At 37.9% G+C, this 23,044-nt stretch overlaps 1 protein-coding gene across 4 annotated transcripts in view; it reads right to left on the bottom strand.

Moving 5' to 3' along the window:
• gramd4a (GRAM domain containing 4a) overlaps window positions 1-23,044 on the bottom strand; it is a 145,205-nt gene that overhangs the window by 13,352 nt on the left and 108,809 nt on the right. For 3 of the 4 annotated variants that reach the window (XM_080207364.1, XM_080207365.1, XM_080207362.1), the window contains exons 6-15: window positions 18,683-18,815; window positions 17,744-17,769; window positions 16,737-16,828; window positions 13,457-13,548; window positions 9,344-9,392; window positions 8,308-8,379; window positions 6,152-6,195; window positions 5,933-6,042; window positions 4,611-4,765; window positions 4,011-4,028 (exon numbers count right to left, since the gene is read on the bottom strand). In XM_080207364.1, coding sequence (XP_080063490.1) covers window positions 4,011-4,028; window positions 4,611-4,765; window positions 5,933-6,042; window positions 6,152-6,195; window positions 8,308-8,379; window positions 9,344-9,392; window positions 13,457-13,548; window positions 16,737-16,828; window positions 17,744-17,769; window positions 18,683-18,815 — 791 coding nt within the window. The remainder of the gene's footprint in view (window positions 1-4,010; window positions 4,029-4,610; window positions 4,766-5,932; window positions 6,043-6,151; window positions 6,196-8,307; window positions 8,380-9,343; window positions 9,393-13,456; window positions 13,549-16,736; window positions 16,829-17,743; window positions 17,770-18,682; window positions 18,816-23,044) is intronic. The other variant, XM_080207363.1, reaches the window with a different exon arrangement.

Genomic DNA, 23,044 nt, shown 5'->3' with positions numbered 1-23,044 from the left:
TTTATTCATGTATTCAAAAATATTAGAATCTGTAGAAGTTGGATCAACAAGATTCAGGTGAAGATGATCAACTGACTTCACTGAACTCATTCTTCCAGGAAAGCTCACTAGACTGAATTACTATCTGATCGAACTAAAAAAAGTATTAGTTCCCTAATTGGTTTTTAAACACTATTCGTTGCTCAAGATAATGACAACTTTTGCAACTTTTAAAATAATTTCTGAAACAATTTGTGTTTCTCCAGTATCTTGTTCTCAGAGCAGCGGAGTACATATTGGGAATTCAGGGATGGATCTCATCATCAATAATGTTCTTTGAAATGGACAGTATGTTTTACTGGACTGTCAACCTCCTCATCTGGGCTATTTCAGTTCCTGGTGCTTCCCCACACCCCCCCACCCGATGCATCTTGAAAATTACTCTACTAAAAACAAATCAGTGCTTTTTAATTGAATCAATGTGTGCCCTCAGCAGAACAGGGAGGAAATTATTGGTGGACATTAAGAGTTAAAAAAAGGGATCTGGTTACTGGACAAAGTGGCGGCGGGGAGGGAGAAATCAAACGGTGAGTATAAGAGTATCTTCATGTACACAGTTTGAAAAGTTCAAAATGATGTTTTGTGAAAAATTGTGAAATTCCTCATTTACAAACATAATCTGATACAATACATTGATATAAATGTTTGACAGCTTTTCTGCCTCTTCCATCCCAAACAAAAAGACATTTTGCATTGGTACAAGATACTGCCACCTTAAAGACTGCATTCTGAAATCTTAGATCGGGCTCAATAAAATGACCCTGCTGCAATCCTGCGTTTGTTGAATACAAAACTGATCAATTTGACATTTTGTGAATGACTAGAACAATTCAGGTTTCATCTTTATACTCAAATTTTGTAACTTTTTACAGCCTTTCTCGGATAGAATTGCTATGTTGTGTCACATAACGAACAGTTCTGTAGTATAGATGTACAACCACGAGGAATTAGACTGAGAACTTCATTCACATCGTATTTGCACAGTCATTACAACGGGAAAGTTTCATCTCATCAGCCTGCACTGGATTCATTCAAAATGAACGTAATTAGTTAAAAAAATCCGACGTATTGCACATAACTGGACCTATGCTTCAAAATAGGTTTCTGAAATGAAAACTAACAGCAAGCTTGCATTTGATTCTTCTATCTTTTTGAGGAGCGAATGTGATGAGCTCTGATAAGGTGAGTGAAATACTTGTGCCACTGGAGGGTGCTATATCATTCACTTCAGAAGAATCGAAGAGCAGCAGCAGTGTAACATCAAACAAGAACATGTTTCTCCCCCTCTGAACTGTTTTGAGATTTTGGCTATCTCCAAAGTATTAAAAATAATAATTTAAAAAAAGTTCAACAAAAACTCTCTTCAGAAAGCTTATCTCATCAACTTTCTTTTTATCATCTCCTTTCATGAAATTAGTCAGTTGCCAAATAAGGCTTCTTTGAACATCAATTTGGAACATATGTTAGCTTGCAAAATTACATCATGAAACTCCAATTATTTAAGTACGAGTTTCAGTATCTTAGTCAAACAGGTCAGGAAGTTCCAGCATTCAGGCTGCTTGTCTGACACCCAGTTTTGGATGAGCTGCAATCCCCAACAATTAAACAATTGTTTATCCAGATTATTATTGCTTTGAGGGCAGGTTATTTGATTTTTATTACGATTGGTATTTCAGTTTACAGGAGGGTGCAGGGACAAAGGCATCATCTTTGGCACCTACCACAACTCCGTAATCATTCCACGGTCTCAGCCGGACACAGATCTTACATAACATCAAACTGCATTTCCAAATCCTTATACTCTCTAACAAAGGCCACCTTTGGAACACTGCTCATTTCTGGCCCTGCATCATTTCATCTGCTGCTGAAATATACATGCATACATTTGTCACTTCCAGATTTAACCGATTAATTCACTCCTGGCCAAACTCCCAGGGACATAAGCATTGTAATTGAGCAAAAACATGTTTGAAATACCAAAAATCTGTCAAAGAATAAATTCTTCCTCCTGATCTTTTTTTTAAAAAACGCACTTCACCCACATCTAAATCCACACACACACACTCAAAAAGATGTTGAGACTTTGGGTGCACTTCACTGAAAAGAATATCCTCATATTCTTTTCCCCTACCTCATCACCATTCTTCCCATCCCTATTCCTCATCCCAAACCTATTTCAAGGAAAAATACAATCCAGAAAAACCGGACAGGTATTAGACTTGCTCGAGTGAGTTTGGTTCCCAAATATCCATAAGGTGGCATAGAACATCTTTGTTTTGTTTGGCTCCATCCATGTGCGTGAACAAATATTTTCTCTGCTGAAATGTAATAAATCAAGTGACTGATCCTAATTAATTAGGCCAGCATCACAGCTCATCATTCCATAAGAATGACTGCAAGGCTTGGTGTCATTGTAAAGAGGGGTGACTAACTCCAATGTTCACCTTAAGCCAAGAGGGCACAAAATAGGGGGTATGCTTTGAATAATTATGGCAAAGCAAAGGTTTGATGTACTAAAATTTATCTTTATTTAAACTGCCTGATTCCCACACATTTCCATAGCCACCATGGCCCGCCAGCCAAAATGTTTCCTTATCCCTGAATTAGGTGCTCACCTTGTATGCTTCCCAACCAACACCCTTCTTCAGCTCATCCAAAACTCTGTTGCTCGTAGTTCATCAGATCCTTCACTAGCTCATTCATTCATTCATCAACTCTGTGTGTTGCATTCATTATATTGGTTTGCAGGTCACCAACACTGCACATTTAAAATGTTCATCTGTGGTTAAATCCTTTCATGGCCACATCTCTCTCTATCTCTGTAGCCATCTCCGGTCCTGAAAACTTCTAAACCCTCAATTCTTCTAACTCTGTTCTTATTTGCATTCTAAAATGCTTTCATCCCATCAGCTGTCTAAGTCCTGAGCTCTGGAATTTTCTCCTTGAACATGGTTTACCAGGTGAATAAGGACTTACATTCTTAAAGAAAAGGGAAGAAAACATTGTTGAATATGATTGATCTGCAACTTCCCTCATTTTCACAAAAAAATATGGAAATGAAGCAGAAAGACAATATCGCAGGCATTGCAAAACAAAAGCTGAGGAACAAAAGACTAAAAAATGTTACATTGAAATGGCACTTCACAAATAAACTGCAAAAATATTTTATCAAATTTAAGACTCAATAACAGTGTTTTGCCAATTTTCTAATTCAGTCAGCCTAAAAGCATCAACTGATTACCAAAGATTATTTTCAGCCCTAAAAATAAATTGGTGCTTCAGTTTTGACACATTGCTGTAATCTGTTAAAACATGTTCCTTAAAACGGTGAGAAACTAACCATTGTATCTCTCAATGCTGTGCAATGAATCAATCCTATGTGATCTTTACAATACACTTTAGGTAGATCATGTGATACATTAACCTTTAACACACAGCTCTATTATTACAAAATCAATACACCAATTATCAATACACCATAACACTAAAACAGAACAAGATGCAACAGATTTAGAGGTTATGGTTCAAGGAAAAGCATTTAGTACTCTTTATTTTAAACTATACATTTATAATTCACATTGTTAGAAATTCACCTCAAGCAAATCGGAAATAAACAACTGGCTGATAGGACACCCCTGGGGCATAGAAGACAATATATATGGGATAAAAGATTAAAAGGCTACATAGTTGCAATCTCAAAAATAACATGGAATTTACCTACCACTGTTAGGTTTCAGATGCTTCAGATGATTCCAGCTTAGCAATTGTTTTTAAAATCTAACTTTCAAAACACCTTTCATTGTCCTGACACTTTCCACGAAGAGCAAATTACTAAGCTATTTAATGGTACTAAAACAAACAAGACAATACATAACAACAGTTTTCAACTAGAGCACACTTCACTCAATATCTAATTTATAAATACGAACACTTTTAAAAGTACACAAAATTTTTAGAGACTTAAGCCCTACCTTTTCAAACCCTGACAGCTAGCAGAAAAAGAAACAATAAAACATATGTAACAGAGACAACAAATTATGTCAAGGCTACTCTACTAGGTGCTAAATGTAAATAATTAATTTTCTGAATTATATCTAGCCCAGCACGTTCTCATTCTCTCTCTCACATACCAAAACACACACACACACATATATATATATATATATATATATATATATACACACACATACATATATATATACACACAAACTAAATTGAAAATGTGTCAACAGTGTTGATCAATGGCTGAACCAACATCAGATGGTTACTCCAATCAACAAAAAAAAGATTTTTCTTTTAATGTACACCTTGGCTTTTAAAGAAAAACACTGAAATGGTTTTGGTGTACTTGGTTCTGCAGAGATTGCAATGAAGGATTAACATTATTTGTAACTACTTTTGTAACTTTGTTACAAGATACTTTTAAAACAGCAAACATGGTCAATATACTAGCATTTAAAGGAACAAAGGAGATTGTTAATTGTCTGTGTTCCAGCCACTAACCAGTACCAAAGGCTAGTTTTTGCAAACAAAACAATCCGACAGCAGTTCTTTTAACCAAAAGTACCTACCCGCCTCATCAGTACAGCATTTGATCTTTCCTTCAACTGGGGGTCTGTGGGCAAATTTTTCCACACAATGTAAGGAGTATCATACTTCTCTCGCAGCCTTGGGCATCGTTTGAAGATGAAATCAATGATGAAAAACTTTATTCCTGCATAAAGACCTGAAACAGAACAATGCAATCCACTGGTTTAAAAAATTATTACCTATCCTTAAGGATGTAGTCTTGTACATAAGATCAAACCACAAATTGCAGTTGTGTGTGTACATATAAATTTCTCACATATCCTTCACGTGAAGTGTCTACACCTTGCGGAACATTGGCTCAGCAACATTGAGCTGCAGATATTGTGGCACATCACTGAGGTGGAATGTTACCTGGACAATTTGACCCAGGAGGCAGTCACACTCCTTAGAATTGGGTTTTCAATGGTCAAAGACAACAGGGTGCGACTGGGAAAGGGATCAAGAAGATAGAAACGGAGCAGTCTCAGCCCTTGCAAATGGTCAACTGGTTCAACTTGTGTTTGCAGACAAGAGTGGGGACTGAAAGGTGGATGAGCAAACTGACCATGCTACCATGGTACAGGAAGTATTTCAAGTGCTCATCCTACCTCCCCATGATCACCGTTTTGGCCAATTGGCCTGTCCCGCCAACTGCCACCCTGCCAATCACTGCCCCCTCTATACCTGAATGTCACCCCGGGCAGCCATCCCCTCCGAATCACTGCTCTGGGCTGATCCTCACCACCACCCCTCCTGCCTTTTCCCCGGGTTGATCCCCTCTGTCCCCCGATGCCACCCCAGCCAATCGTGCCGCCCACTCACTGCCTTGGCCAATCTCCCTGCCCAGTTACCCCACATCCCCTTCCCTTCACGCAATCACTGCCCCAGCCAATCACCATCCCTCCCTGCACCAGCCAATCACACTACTGCCCCTCCTTCAAACCCCTACCACCGTCTAATCATTCTGTCTCCCCCCCAACGCTGCTAATCACCCCAACCTCCGTCGATCACCCTACCCTCCTTCACCCCCCAACTAGCCCAGCCCTCCCTCCCCCACCATCGCCCTGCCTGCCCTCCTCAATATCATGTTCTCCCGATAATCAATCAATCAAATCTTATAAATAGTCAACAAGATGTATTTTGTTATCAGATTTGGCACTTTTATAGATCTGAGGTCTGCATCAGCATGTACAGATTTACACTCTCTTACTAACTTTTCTTACAACTTTTATACGACGTATTTCACTCAGAGGTATTAAGTTGTTAGCTTTTAATAGTTTGAATTAAAAGCTATAGAAAAAGATAATTGCACAGCATCATTTACCTATAAAGAGGCCCAGAATTCTGTATGGAAAGAAGCAAGATGCAATAAAGAGGACCCACAAGCCCATATACAACTTCTGTGTTATTTCTGGATGGACCCACATAAATAAACTGCAAGAAAAAAGAAGCAGAAGATTACAATTTTGGCAAGGATTCTCAGAAAGTTGTTCTTTTCAGATATCAAATTACAGCAGAAATTTTGAGCTAATGAAAAACTTACTTTTTAATTTTTTCTAGTACATCCGCCATCTTGCCAAAAAGATTCTGCAATTTAAATTTTAAAAAGTTGTATCCACTTAAAATAGGTTACTGAAAAAGAATCAAACTATTATGCATGGGGTCAACCTTTGTGATAGTAAATGCATGCATAGGCTTGTAAGTGCAAACCTAATTTTGTACAGTTTAAAAGATTAGAAAATAATATTTAATTTTATTAAATTCAATTTCAAAGTACAATGTAAAAGTAAGATTTCTAAAATAATTGCAAGATAAAACATTAGAAATAATTATAAATGTGACATTTAACCTTGCAAAATAATATTTTATTTTTACATTTCTTCATTAATTATTTATCTAATTAAAGTCCAAAACGACCAAATGAATTTACCCACATATTACAACTACGATATGTTAAAGTTCTAAAACAAATCAAAACTAATAATATCTTCATATTTTGTCTAATGATCGCCCAATTTGAGAACAAGCTGTTAAGGCCCAATTGGACTATGCCCTAACAGTGAAATATCCTTTTGTCTCACCCCTGTTTAAACATGCCTTGGAATTACGCAGATGAAACATTTAAAGCATTTGGCTTAAGCAACAATATAAATGTTAAATATTACCCCTTGTCCCATTTTTCTCAAATCTCACAATAGGATCTTCGCAACTGCAAACAAAACATCACTCTGGAAATGTTGACTTCTTTACACATTTACTCTGTAATTGTTGATTCCTAATTTCCAGCACTGATGAATTCATTTTGTCACTCTGCTACGATGGTGGCATAGTGGTAAGCACTGCTGCCTCACAGCACCAGGGCTCAGGTTTGATTCCCAGCTTGGGACACTGTATGTGGAGTGTGCAAGTTCTCGCCATATCTGTGAGGGTTTCCTCTGGGTGCTCCAGTTTCCTCCCGCAGTCTGAAAGACGTGTTGGTTAGGTGCACTGGCCATGCTAAATTCTCCCTCAGTGTATCCAAACAGGCACCAGAGTGCAGTGACTGAGGGATTTTCACAATAACTTAATTGCAGTGTTAATGTAAGCCTACTTGAGACTAATAAATATACTTAAAATAAATTTATACTTTGGTTGTTTCTGAATTGTTTTATTTATGGCACTGCTGCTCGGAAAATTTAGTTCAAAGCCTTGACAACTGGGGAATACCTGCACTCACGTTGTACACTGTTTTTATGTGAGTGGTTAGATTATGAAATTTGCTGCCACAGAGATTGACTGAAGTAGAATAGGTGCTTTGGAAAGGAAACGTAATGAGTACATGAGAGAAAGAGAAATTGAAAGGTGTGCTGAAAGGTCGAGATGGGTAGATGGAATGGGAGGATGTTCAAAAGGAATAAATCATCGACGAGCCAGGCCAAATGATCAGTTTCTGTGTTGGACATTCTATGTAACTATATGTAAATTACAAATATGAATCACCTTGGCATTGATTCATTTCAAATACGACAACCTCGTGTCCTTCACTGGATGTCCCAGAGTATTTAAAATCAATACGTTAGCTTTAGATGTAGTTATATTGTTTATGTAGCTAAATTGCCTCTAGCAGGATCCCGCAAACAATGACTAGTTGATCTGTTTCTGGGAATGTTGACTGAAGTTGGAAATACTGACGAAGATACAGGGAGAACTCATGCTTTTCTTTGAATAGAATGTTTTTCATCCAAGTTAAGATGTCAGTTTAAGAGAGAAAATGCACATCCAGTAATGTAGCACTCTCTCATATAGCTTTGAAATATCAGTCTAGATTATATGCTTAAATCAATATCTGGCCATGAATCAACAACCTGACATGGACAAGAATACAATTAACTGAGTCAAATTGAGGGTGGGATTTTCTGGCCCTACCCGTCAGTGGGAACTTCAACCCACCCAGTTCCCAGGTTTCCCAGCGATGGGATGGGCGAGCCACGTAAGTTGCCATTGACTTTGAGGGGACTGGTGGTGGGGTTTAGAAAATTCCAACCAGATGCTCTTAACGGGCTTGAAACAATAAAGATATTTGATCAAAGCGTATGGAAAAAATGACCACTCATTTACAATAACTTTAGTAGTTCAACCTTAGAATCATAATTGGTTAAGTAATATCTAATGAGTGTACAGGGCACGTGCAAATGTCTCCAAGCTGTATTAGCAAAATACCTGTGCTTTTTGTGCTACATCAAGCACCAGCTGGAACTTTTCAGATACAGTAAGATCTTCTTTTGAAGGCTCCTATAAATAACAGATTTTGTATTCAGTACCTAATATTCTTAAGTAAATATGTGGGCATAACATTGAACAATCCACTCTTTTTAAGCAACATATTACAAATCAGTGACTAATTGAAATGCAGTATGCTTTACTGTTTGTTGTAATGTTTGAGACAAAAATAGTCCACAGTGGTAATATTTTCCTTCCTCACTGTTTGCAGGAAGGACATTAACTGAGATACTGACCATAACCAATTACAAATACCTAAAATTTTAGGAATTATAACTGAGGGAAAAGACAATCAAGGTTAAAAATTGTATCTATTACAAAAGTGATCACTGAGGTGAAAAACTAATTCAATTTGGTGCAATAATTACTTACAGATGAAGGCAGTTATTTCATCTAATTCACACAAAGATATCTGGTTTCTGAGGACAATATTACAGGCAAACTTTATGCTAATAATGCCCAAAGCCAACACTTCGTTAGCAACTGTTTATCAAAATGTTGAAAATTTGTTTTATGCATTTATCATTTGTTCCTCAAAGTTAAAATTTCCAGATACCAAAGATTTGGCACAGCGACTAGCACTGCTGCCTCACAGCGCCAGGGACCCAGGTTCGATTCCCGGTTTGGGTCACTATCCGTGTGGAGTTTGCACATTCTCCTCGTGTCTGCATGGGTTTCCTCCCGGTGCTTCGGTTTGCTCCCACAGTCCAAAGATGTGCAGATTCAGTGGATTGACTATGCTAAACTGTCCCTTAGTGTTAGGGGAACTAGCTAGGATAAATGCATGGGGTTAGGGCAGACTTGATGGGCAAAATGGCTTCCTTCTGCACTGAAGGGATTCTATGATTTGGATTTTGCCAAACAAGTTTGAAAATTACTTTGAAAATAGCAAAAATCAAATCCAAATCAGACATTAACTGAGAAAATTTCACTACAGTTAAAATAAGATAATTGAAGTAAGAAATAGCGATATTACCACAGGGTCTGATACTTCAGGCACAATGCTCCACTGAATTCTCCAACCCCTACAAAGCCCAGAGATAATAGTTACTGAAAATATGCAAAACAAAATCTACAAGCCATACATGTTGAGATATGCCAGTTTAAAATAATGAGTTAACACTGGTCACTAACTGCTCCTTTCCTGCCAGAGGGATATAAAAATCGTATCTGCAATAGCTGTCATTCCTAGCTTTGTTTGTCTCCTGACACACATGCTTACATTTGCATCAAATTTCAAATGGAATTTAGTTTGTAATTACACAATCGTTGACAAATATTAATAATAATATTCACAGTCATTCTAGCTCCTTCACATGAGCAGTTTCACTCATGCTTGTTAGTCTGTGGATTTCCTGAATTATAATGCCAGTCTACAATGTAAACTAGTTACAGTTTTAAGGGTCTAAGATCTTTTAAAGTAACAAACTAGGTGTCACATTATGGGGCTCAGATGGAGTAGGGGTACTTGCTGGTTTGCAGATTGTAGCTTTGCTAACACCAGACAGTTTGATTGGTCAGTTTTATGCTACGTTGGTCAGCCAGTAGTTTCTCTCATCTGTTTAATGAATCACACCATTGGTAGTTTGTGTTATTTCATGTTATCTTCCATCTCCCTAAAATAAGTCATTTGCCTTTTCACGACCTTTAAAATCAAGCACCAGATGCTTCACAGCGTATCAAACATTTTCATGCTGTTCAACTAACAGGAAGTACACTCACTAAAGAATCCAGCAGATGAGTCAATTTCTCCCACAGCAAGACATTCTACATTTCCTTGTGTACTGAATCAAATGGTCCAGCAAAGAACTAACTAAAGCATCACACCTATGACAGTTTCAAGCCTAAATTAGTGGCGAGATTCCAATCTGCAAACAGCAGTATAAAAAAAACTTCAATTTCTTCACAACCTCAGGACGTCTCAAAATGCTAATCAGCTACTTTTGAAATGTAGCCACTGTTATGATGTAGAATACATGACAACCAATTTGGAAACAGCAAGGTCCTACAAACAACGTGATAATAAAAATCTGAGAAACAGGAGCAGGAGTCAGTCGTTCAGTCCTTTGAACCTGTTCCAGCATTCAATATCATTTGCCTCAACTCCATCTTCCTGTATTAGCTCCATACCTCTCATTTCCCTTAGTATCCAAAAGTCTATTAGTCTCCATCTTGAATATATTTGATGACTGTATATCCACAATCCTCTGGGTAGACAATTCAAGACCCAAACTGAGTGAAGATATTTCCCCTCATCTCTGTCCCAAGTAACCAGCCCTTCCTTATCTTGAGATTGTGACCCTCAGCTTTAGACTCTCCAGCCACAGAAATATCCTCCCAGCACCTTTCTTACCAAGTCCCTTAAGAAAGTTATTCTTTTAACTCCAGGGAATACAGGCCTAGTTTACTCACCCTCTGCTCAGAGGCCATTCCCCTCAATCTAGAAATTAGTCTGTGAATCTTTGTTGCATTCCTTCCAATGCAATTCTATCCTTCCTTCAGTAAGGAGACCAAAACTATACGCATTATTCCAGGTACTAGGCCAAGACCGGATACCACTGAATAAGACTTCTTCGTTCTTGCATTCGAATTTGTTGCCTTCCTAATCACTTGCCTTACCTGCACGGTAAATATTTATGCTTGATGGACAAGGACATCCCTCTGAACCCAAACATTTCGCAGTTTCTCCCAATTTAAATATATCCTGCTTTTTTATTTTTCATATTAAAGTGAATAACTTCACACTTTCCCTTGATTTCCATTTGCCAGGTTTTTGCCCACTCCTCCTTAGTCTGCCTATACCCCTTTGCAGCCTGTGTCTACTTCACAGCTTATTTTGCAACCTAACTCCATATCATTGGCAAGCTTGAATATATTACACTTGGTTCCCTTACCTAAGTCATTGATTAGGATTGTAAAAAGAGCTGTAGTCAAAGCACTGATTCTTGCAGTACTTCATTAGTTACCAAAATAACTCAAAAAAAAAGCCGGTTTATTCCTATTCTGTTTTCTATTCATTAATCAAATCCCAATCCAAGCTAACAATATATTACCCCATGCATTCTGAGTTTTTGTAATAAACTTGTCATAGTTTTGTACCTTATTGAATTTTTTTTGAAAATCCAACTACGCTACATCCACTAGAATTTTTTGAAGTTGAAATCGAGTTGTCGAACACAATTTCTCATGTGGGCTGCCTAATCATTTTAGGGTTCTTTCAGTGTTATGTTAAATCACATTCCTAATAACAGATTCCTGTATTTTGCCTGGTATTGATGCTAGGCTAACTGGCCTACAGTTCTTTGTTTTCTCTCCCCCTTCTGTCTTGAATAGAGGGGCTATGTTTGAAACCTTACAATTTCTGGCCACTGTTCTAGAATCTACTCAATTCTGAAGATCAAAACCAATGGATCCACTACCTCTTTAAAGCTGCATGATGCAGATGATCTGGTAATGAGCATTTGTTGATTTTAAGTCTTAGTAATTTCCACATTATTCCTTTACAATATTTTATGTTATCTTATATTTTATCTAGTGTCTCCAATGTTTTCATTTCTGTCCCCTATTTCTGGAATATTTTGGTATTTTCCACCATGAAGGCTGACACAAATTATTTGTTTATTGCCTGTACCATTTCCTTATTCCCATTATAATTTCTCCTGCCGCAACCCAGAAGGGACCCATAATTACTTTTTATAGTTTCTTCCTTTTTATAAACATTTACAATCTTTTTTTATAGCTCTTGCTAGTTTATTTTCATGTTCTAAAGTCTAGTGTTGAAGGAATAAACATTGACCAGGAAACCTCTGTGTTCCTTCAAGAAAGGGAGATAGAACTTTAATTGCCTTGGATGGTGACAGCAGTGGAGATTACTGGGGGGTGCTGATTGACAGGCTTAGTTCCAGTAAGGCAGGGAGCAGACCAGAGAGAGGCCACAGGGCCAGGAAAGGTCTGTGCCTTGAAGGGAGTTGCTGGGGCATGGTGTGATGATTCTATGAATCGGGGGAAATTAGAATAAATTGGTTAATATAAGCAATCACAGGGGGCTGGTCAGGCAGGCATATTAGGCCCAGCAGTGGAAACATACTTAGTTCAGCTGGCAGATTTCCCAAGTCTTGGAAAACCCAGATGCCAGAATTCAGCTTCAAGAAGAATGAATAAAAATGAGACTTGCAACCTCAATGTAATACTTTAGGCTGGTCATCTACCCATCTCCTCTGGCCTGCCTGCATTAAAATTACTGCAATCTCTTTTATGCCAGTTTCTAGAACTAAATTTCCCTTCCAAAGTACCTTAATTGTAACATTATTTGGGCATTCCCACTTCTATTCATTTTAAATAAGTGAACCTGACATTTTTTTTCCTTTCACAGCACGTGAATGTCAGTGGCAAAGCCAATATTGTTGCCCATCCCTAACTGTCCTTGAACTGAGCAGTTTGCTAAATAATTTCAGAGTGTAGTTAAGAGTTACCACATTGCCACGGGTTTGGATTTGCATGTTGGCCAGACAGGGTAAGGACAGCAAACTTTTTTCTATGAAGGATCGTAGAGAACCAGCTGGGTTTTTATGACAATGATTAGTTCTCATGGTCACCATTAAGGCGGGTAACTTCATTTTTTATTATTGATTTTAAATTCCACCAGCTATGGTGGCATTTGAATTGGTGACTTCGAACATTACCCTGAATTATCATACTTTGGATTATTAGTCCAATGACATTACCACTTGCTACAGTCTTCCCGAATGTACATAACTGTAATGTTTCTGAGCTAGTCAGAGTAAAATGAAGATTTGACAACTCAGCAAAAAAACCTTTAAATAATTTTTAAAAAATAAAATTTTGTCCAAAAGCCTTCAACTTGTGGATAGAGCACTAGTATATAGATACTGTAGCCTTATGCTATCTTAAAGTATGGGAGTCTTGGAAAACTCCACAGAACAACTTCTATTTCAGCATAATCTAACTCTACATCACTGCACTGATGGTTCCAAGGTTAATGTAAATCTCCCACTACAAAAATTATTAAAATGCCATTAGATTTTGCAAATTTTAGACAGCAGTGGAAAAGCAATGTAAATGTTAATACCTTGCTATGAGATAATTTAGAGACAACCTCAAAATGGCTAGAAATAAGAACATTGGAATGGCCCAGCCATGCCACACAGCATTCATGTAGATCTGAAAGACAAGAGAGTGTTACAAATCATGCAGAACAGGAAGTACCCCACTCCCCTCCCATTTTAGCAAAACATTGAGCATTCATGAATGGAGTTAGTGTTTGTTGCACAGCCCACAATTACCTATTTACAAAGCACGCTCACTAAAAATATCACATGCATGATGGATCATTTTATAAATCACTCCTACTACCTAACTTCAAATCCCAACAATTAGCAGTGCATTGGGTTCCTTATGAAAGTTGCATCATTTATTTGGCATTTTTATAACTAAACATTTCTCTCAGACAACATCAACAATGCCAACACCAGTCTATAAGGAATGGTGCCATTTATTGGAGCAGTCTTGCTTCCCGATCATTGTCAACCACTGTGTGGCCTGAACACTTTGGAATACATATTTACAAACATCCAGTGAGCTATGGTCACCAATCTGGCACTCCTAATGCAGTTTTCACAAGGGGGAAAAGTTAAGCCAGCCAGTAGTTGGTGCCTCGGAAGGAATTGGGCCTCCTATAAGCTGGCAACATATGTTCTTCTCTGGAACCAGAAGATGTACAGGAATTCCAGGCAGTGAGTGATACAGACTATATTATGCTGGTAAATATGTGCTCCAGATCTTCAGCCAACAGTTAACATACATCCCCAATAGCTCAAGGGGATAATGTGAAGCAGTGATGGTCAGAAAAGTCTCAATAAGACCTTTTTAGTCAGTAAACCCTGCTAAGTGCAGATTGGAAAGAGTCATTTATTATGGTGAGACTTCACATGAAGAATCGCCAATGTTACCCATTCCAATGTCCACATCCCTCTCCTTCACAAAAAAAAAAATCCCCACTGGAGAATCCAAGAGTCCTCTGCAAAGCACTGTTCTGAGCAAAGCAAAACTCCAAAGCTGCTAAAGGCAATCAATATGCAAGCTAATTAATATCAACTTCCAGTACCTCATACTGGTATTCGTCTTAGGGGTATCCTCCTACAGTTTCTGTTGTTATTTATACACTGACTATAATTATTTGGGGTGAAAGAGAGGATAATGGGGTTAAGGACTTAGTCACACCTCCCGGATCTCATCAGCACGAGGTGGACTGGGCTGCTGGTGCATTTTGAAGCAAACAAACACTTATTTTTAGGGAAGAACAGCTCAGGTACAGTTTCACATGGTGGATCTGAAGCAGTAGTCTCTAAACAATCCATTTTGCTCTATTCACCACCCCAAAAGGGTCAGTAATTAACAGTAAAATTCAGTTCAGTATTCTAAACTAAGCTGGAAAACAATGATTGCACTAACGACTTATAAATGTCCAGGACCTGATAGTTTCCAATATGGGGTGTTAAAGGAAGTAGGTGGGGCACGTTTGAACCTTTGGTCATAATCTTTCAAAGCTCTTCCTTTCTAAGGAATTGTCCCTCTAGGTTGGAAAATTGCAGGTGTAACTCCATTATTTAAGAAAGGTATTGGAGAAAAACTAGAAAATTACAAAACTCTTAGTCTTATCATCTGTCGCAGAGAAGTAATCGAGCGTTCAACAGAAACTTGAGCTGGTTGGAAAGAACCAAGACAGGCTTATAAAGGATAGGAGTGTCTAAAAAAAAAAGTGAATTTTTGAGAAAGTAACAAAGTAGTAAACAGGAGAATACTGTACATGCAGTCCATATCAACTTTCATAAGGCATTCAGAAAGGCACCATGTATCACACTTTTAGCCAACATTAAAGCTCAGTGAATTGAAGACTAATTGACCTGAATAGTAGGGATAATGGGTACGTACTTGAATTGGAGGACAGTGACAATTTGTTTCCCAAAATGATCTCTGCTGGGGCTTCAATTGATGACCGTATTTATTAGAGACTTAGATAACATAAGAGTGCCATATATGCAAGCATGCAGATTATGAAAATAAAGGTAACATCGTAAGTCAGGTAAAAGGGAACATAAAATAAAGAGACATTATTGGAATAAGTGAGTAGGTGAAACCGTAGCAGATGAATTTCAACACAGCCAAATGCAAAGTCATCCATTTTGAACCAAAAAAAATCTTTTTCTCCCAATTATGAAAAGTTAGGAACAGTGGAGGTCCAAAAAAATCTAAAGGTCTGTAGACACAGATCACCAAAAAGCAGTACAAAACAAAAATAACCAAAAACGATAATGGGTAGCCTTTATATTTAGCTGGCTAGAATATTAAAGGGAAGGCATTTTTGTTACAACAATACAAAGCCCCAATTAGACCATCTATATTGTTCTGGGTATATAATCTCAGAGCAGATATAATGGATTCAGAAGGAATGCAGTGCAGATTCACCAAACTATTACCAGCATTCTAAACATTAAACTAGAAGAATAAATTACATAACCCAGACGTGTACTCCCTGGAATACAGAAGTTTAGGGTTGACGTTTTTAGGATTAAAAATGGAATTGGTTGGGTAAATTATGAGACATTTTATGCAGATGGGTGAGTCTAAGACAAAAGGACTCAATTTAAGAGCCAGGTCACTCAGGAGAGAAGTGAAGGCTCATTTCCTCAGACAAAGAGAGGCAGAAGTGTGGAACTCTCTCTTTCCCATAAAAAAGTACTAGATATAGCTCAATTAATAATCTTAAATCTCAGAATTATAGGCTTTTGCTATCCAAGAGTAATAAGGGATATGGAACTAAATCAACTAGATGGAGTAAGGATACAGATCCGCCATGATCTCAATGATTGGGAGAATATGCTTACAATTGAATAGCCTACTTTTGTTACTATGTTCCTTAGCTTTCCTCTCCAAGCCACACATCCTCCTGACTTGGAACTATATCGTCATTTTTTCACTGTCATGAATCAAAATCATGGAACTCACTTCCTAACTACACAGTGGGTGGGTTCCAAACCATATGGACTGCAGTGGGGGTTCAAGCTGGAAATTCACTATCACCTTCTCAAGAGCAATAAGGGATGGGCAATAAATGCTGGTCCAGAACTAGATAACTGCTATAGGCTCCAACGGTCACAGAAAATTTGTACAATTCTCCAAACTTCCTCTGTAGTTTCTGTCGAAATCTCAAACAAACAGCGTAAAGAGACATTTTCAGGGTTTCACAGAAGTTATGGTGGACAGTGGGAATCCTCATAGCAGTTCTACCCAAGTATATCTCAGTGTAAATGGATAATATCAAACCAAGCATGCCAACAATGACTACTTACAATAAAGGCAATTACTGAAGTGTATACAGAGTGCCAATTTGATAAGGCTGACAGGTTCTTTAAGAAACTGGTAACTGGTTTGGCACCACGTTCTGAAAGTAAATGAAACAAAAAAATGATCCTGTGGCCTTTTGTAAAGGCTATTCAGATTAATACATTTCGCTCTCCTTTCATTACGGACAAGAATTTCTTTAATGGCTAAGTATTCTCACTTTCGTTGATCAGAATCTTGAATCACTAGTTAAATCCAGAAAAAATAACTATGTTAATTATACATAATTCACAACATTCATCTTGAAAACTTAAAAGTCTTGCAATGTATTCTAGAGCCCATGACTGGCTTAGGATTGCACCATAGTATTCTGGTCACGAGCCTGCAACAATAAATGTGGTTTTTTTTGCCTGTTTCAGGACAAACCCTCATCACAATTGAACACTTTCAGAATTACATTTTGTGGCTGTTCTGTTCAAGGAGTGAAAGTAAAAGAATTCTAAGACATCACATTGCATCACAACATCTGTTTCTAAAAAGCAGTCAAACTAGAATACCATCCTCTCTTCTTGCCCCACCCTGCCATATTGTGCAGAAAATGTTGTCAGGCTGCTCTAAACATAGCCCAAAGTGACAGAACTTTTTGACGACAGATACATTGCAAGTTATTTTTTTGATTCCATTTGAAACTGTACATTCATATTTGCATTTTTGGAAGAGAGAAGAATTGAGTCGCATAGTTTAAACAATAATTTATTTGATGCAAACAAGTCTATATTAGTCATTCCTAAACTAATCCTACAACATTTTTATTTAAAGCGTAAATTTTGATGTCAGGAAAATATTATCTTTAATAAATGGGGAAGATTGCAATGCTATTGAAGAAAAACAAAGGAAGTTGAAAACTACAGAGTGCTATCACGATTCCAATAATCCCATCCTCATTTCACACAGTAAAAATAAAAACCTCCTCTCCTGCCTACGATGTAAATACATGCACATGAAATTTACTTACTTAATCTTCTCATATTTTCAGTTAACCTAAAGAAACACAAATTGACAAAATGCCAATTAAAGTCATGATTATTAGACTCCTTCACAGTTTAAAGATATAATACTATCTGTAAAGAGATCTGCAAATACTAACCCAGACGTTAAGGCTTTTATATCACTCATTTTTCACCTCCTGTGAAGTTACAGCTCAAAACATGTTGTATAGAAAGCTGCACTATTCGCGAGTATTGAACATGGTTTTCATTAAAAATTAAATAGATTAATTAAAGACAGAGGGGAGATATACATTACGTAGAATTTATTAACATCGCACTTGCTTTTTCAAAGTCAGCAATCATCTGTACTGCCTGAACCTATCTCCAGTTTAATTCCCTTCCACACAGACTTCAGACAATAACAAACATTATTTATTAAAATGGTTTCTCAGCGTTTCATTTGTACTCCAGCTGTTTCACAAAACCGATGCAGTATAATTCTACAAGTACCTCATGCATGTAGAAACCGCCTGTGGCTAATTGCAGCTCCTCTTACTATGGAAAATTACAATACTTTAAGAAGCAGCAACAAAAAATAATGTTCAGCAACTAATATTTTGTCAATAATGTCAAAGTTTTCATTTTCATATTTAAAATTGGTATTTAAGTTCTGCAAGAATCTGTCGATACCTGCACGGAATCCTTCAAATAGAAAAGTTTGAAGGTGGTTAGCTTTTAACAAAACTATTGGAACAATGAATACTTCTAGTATATCACAGAACATCTTCCGCAGTCAGTGGTGCAATGAAAAACTGGTCCTATTAAAAAATTCGGCAACTGGCATAAAATAAAAACAGTGACGAAGGAATCTGACTGTAGCAATTGCAGAGGACCATACCATGGATTTATACTTACTATAATTTACCTTTGGATATACAATAATGTACCAAAGTTATTTCTCCTACCGTTTAGCACTAAGTGGTTCTTCAGTTTCAATAGGATTCTCTTCTTGTTGGAATTGGAAGTCCTCAATGTACTCTGAAAACTTCTCAAAGAACCATTTTTGAATCTTGGAGTAGAACGTCTTGCCACGCTTTTCTGAAAAATTTCAAAATTCAAGTTACCACAAAACTGGTGTTCTCTTTGATAGCAACAAAAGATCATTTTCAAATCTCCCAAATTTGAAAAGTTGCAATCACTTAATCAAATTTTGTGGTGGTTATTTAACAAAGAAATTGATTATAACAAAGTGGAAATTCACAGAATCTTAGGATAATAAATACAGCACACTGAGGTTAATGGCCCATTAAGTCCATACTGCTACTTCTGAAAAACAGTTAAAAATACAATTACCAATGTCTTTGCAGGAGAGACCCCTCAGCCTTCAAAGCCATTCAGCTAATAATTAGACTATGATTGATTTGTGCTACCATTCCATTTACCTGTCTTCGCCCCATTTCACTGCGTATTCCAGCAAAATTATATCTATCTCATCTTGAAATTCTCTAATAAATCCAGACCTCTGGGGAAAGGAGTTCCAGATTTCCAGTATCCATTTAGAGAGAAAGTGTGCTCCCTGACTTCACTCTTAAATAGCCTAGCTCTAATGTTAACTCAACGTCCTCTTGTTCTGGATTTCCCCAGAGACAACAGTTCATATCTACATTGTCAAATTCCCATGGAAATCCATGGAACTGGAAGTGATGTGGGCAGCAAGAAGGAAAATGCACTGGGATTAATGTTCCCTCTAAGCTGCTTGTGGCCACTCAGCAACAAGGAATGGGTGGAGCAGGGCACACAACTTGTGCCCTTTCAGATACCAGTATAAAGTGCTAAACATTAAAATGAACAAGCTACTTACAATTTAGAGGGTGCATCAACTGGAAATAACACACACTGCCAGAATTTGCATCTGGTGAGAAGCATAAAAGCAGGCAGTAATCCCTGTGGGGGAACAGAGAAATCCTGGTCCATGTATTTGGGCAGGATGACTTCAGCGCCCCATTTTTCCCATTTCCACTGCAATTTTGCTCAATTTATTGTGGAATCAGAGTGAAAAACATCCCCTTTAGCATTCAGACTTTTGAGCAAGGTTAATGCAATAACGAGGGGCCATTGCCCATTTTGAAACCGAGTATGGAAATGCTGAGGATATTATGGTGGTGGTGGTGACACAAGGCTGTCCACAACTCAATAATGAGGCAAGATAGTCTGAAGCAGTTTATGACCAACAGCCCAAGACTGATGTAGCCAATGATCTGGAGAGGAAAAAATCTGTAATGGATGTGATTTTTGCTGCCTTGAGATCTCACTTTGTATTGGGCTTAGCACAGTTATTTGGAGTAGTCACATCTTAATCCTCATGCTCTTTGTCTTCAGCTGGGATCTGGTATGAGCAGCATTGTCAGTAAGACTAACCCAATCTCCTGATTAATAAAGCATTTGGAAAACTATTGTACACAAATGAACAATACAAAGAACATATCCAGAACTGTCTCATTCTTGTTTGGATGATCCTCTTTCCAAAATGTAAAAAAAAACTTCCCAAATACCAATTTCCTGAAGAAAATGGTTCTTCCAAAGGTAGTAAGGAAACTCACCTGGCAGGACTCAGGTTTACTTGTATGGTTTTCTAGTTTTCTTTCACAATATCATGTTGTTTAATTTGTTTGAATCAACTCACAACCACCACAATAAATTGCATAACTTAGCAAATTTGCACTAATCTTAGTCACAAATATTCACAGGAAGCAATCAAGTACATAATTCTTTCATAAAAAGTTTTTAAACATTCCTGTCCTCATTGAACTCAATTGATCAGCAGGTTTTAAAACTGAAATTTGAAATTAATGCATTGGCAATTCAAAATATTTTTCCCAAGAGTAGTTTATTGAACAGATCATCTTTCCTTAAAGCATAATTCCCAGCAATATAATCTCTTATCAAGGTATACCATTAAAATAACCCGCAGACTTTTGCTGCTGCAAATTATTTGCAAAAGCAGCAGGAAATTCTTACACGTGAACCAGCTTATTCTGCTCACGTAAACCTCAAAGCAACAGCTCATACTTCGTAAGAAGTTGCTCCAGCATCAGTGGGGAAATTCTGTTTCCTATTATTTTTAATCTTCAACTAAATCTTGTGCATTGGTTTTTATTTTGGTACAAGACAAGCAGGAAATTGCATTATTGACCACTCTAAAACATCAATTGGTTTCACTGGCTTTGTTTTGAAACTGTTTAGGTTCAGGTCTGGTTAGAGATCATACATTGGATTCACTGATCCTGTACTCCTACTGAGGCTTTAAACCTTCTGAGCATGGATGCATGCTGGGAGCATGGGATAAGCACATTTATTATCCTCAACTGACTTCTCTTTGAAGAGAAATATTGCAGCTGCTGGAAATATAAGGTCATACAACAATGCAAGTTAGAGCATGGGAGCATAGTGATTAACACTGCTGCCCCACAGTGCCAAGGACCCAGGTTTGATTCCCAGCTTGATTCACTGTCTGTGCAGAGTTTGCACATTCTCCCTGTGTCTGCATGGGATTCCCCCAGGTGCTCTGGTTTCCTCCCACATTCCAAAAATGTGCGGATTAGGTGGATTGGCCATGCTAAATTGTCCCTTAGTGTTAGGGGCAAAGCTAGGATAAATGCATGGGCTTATGGGGATAGGACCTGGGTGAGATTGTGGTCAGTGCAGACTCGAGAGGCCAAATGGCCTCCTTCTACACTCTAGGATTCTATTCTATCTATAAATGTTAATCACCCTCCACAAATGCTGCCTGATCAACCTTTTGTACTTTCCTATTTCTCATAATTCATTCAAGGGATGTGGATTTTGCTAGCTGGCCTGCATTTATTGCCCACCTAGCATTAAGGAAGAGGACTTTATTAGATGTCAATCATCTCAGTCCCAAGTCATTGCTACAGGGGTTCCTCAGAGTAGTGTCCTAAGCACAACCATTTTCAGCTACTTCATCAATGACCTCCTGCCTCCTTCATAAGGTCAAAAGTGGTGATGTTCATTGATGATTGCAGACTGTTAAATTCCATTTGTAAAATTCCTCCTACAATGAAACAACGCATGTTCACATGCAGCAAGGTCTTTTTTGGGTTGATAAGGTGGCAAGTGAGATTCCTGCCAAACAGCTATAGAACCATAGAATCCGTACAGTGCAAAGGAGGCCATCCAGCCCATCGAATCTGCACTGACTTTCCAACAGAGCATCCTACCCAGGGCCTCCCCTCTATCTTCATAACCTTGCACATTCACCATGGCAAAGCCATCTAACCTACACATCTTTGGACACTAAGGGGCAATTTACCATGCTGAATCCACCTAACCTACACTTCTTTGAACTGAGAGAGGAAACCCATGCTGACACAGGCAGAATGTGTAAACTCCAAGAGCCAGGCAATGACCATCTCCACAAACAGAGCATCTAACCACCTGCTCTTGAAATTTCAATGACACTGAATTCCCCACAATCAATGCCTCAACGTTGACCATTAACAGAAACTTAACTGGACCAGCCACATAAACATTGCAACTCCAACAATAAGTCAGAAGCTGGGAATTCTGCAGCATTCACCTTTTTCACTCCCCAAAGCCTGGCCACCACATGGCAGAGAGTCAGGAGCGCAGTGGCAGATTAACTACCACCCAGGCCCCTAGGCTGAGCTTTAGTAAGGCCCCCTGACCTTGCCCCCTGCCCTACCCTTCGTTGAATAGAATAAAGTGGTTAAGTGACATTAGATAACATATTGTTATACTTGCATAATGTACTATATGTATAATATCATAAAGTTATATGAATCAATTACAGTCCTTTTATTCATTTATTTTTCATTTTCTTTACATTTGTACTTTAAAAGCTTCCGTGTTTTTGGTATACAAAAGTGTCGATAACAGTATGTAAATCAACAGATCGAAGCGTGTCTGATTCAGTGTGCATGAGTACCAGATGATTAAGTTTCTCATCGCTCATTGTTGAGTGCAAATAGATTTTGATCCTCTTCAGTGCTGAAAATGAATGCTCACCTGAACAGTTAGTGATCATTAAGGACAGATAAATTCTAAAGCAAATATACGTATTTGGATACACCTCGTGCAGTTGATCTCTTGCCAGTGCTCGATACATCCCTAAGTATGCACCAAAATAAGTACGCATACATGTTATAGCATGACAATAAACTCTTTGCTACATATATTTTGTATTTATTTGATGTAGTACAAGTCCGGGGATGAAGCTCCTCTATTTATAGGTATTTGTTACATTAATTCACCCATGGGGTATAGTTATGAAAATTTATTCATCCTTA

Source organism: Carcharhinus amblyrhynchos, chromosome 19 (assembly GCF_965287045.1).
Source record: "Carcharhinus amblyrhynchos chromosome 19, sCarAmb.v2.hapA, whole genome shotgun sequence".
NCBI classification, from domain to species: domain Eukaryota; kingdom Metazoa; phylum Chordata; class Chondrichthyes; order Carcharhiniformes; family Carcharhinidae; genus Carcharhinus; species Carcharhinus amblyrhynchos.
Note: the sequence above shows the minus strand (reverse complement) of the source record. Positions and strands in the feature narration are given on the sequence as shown.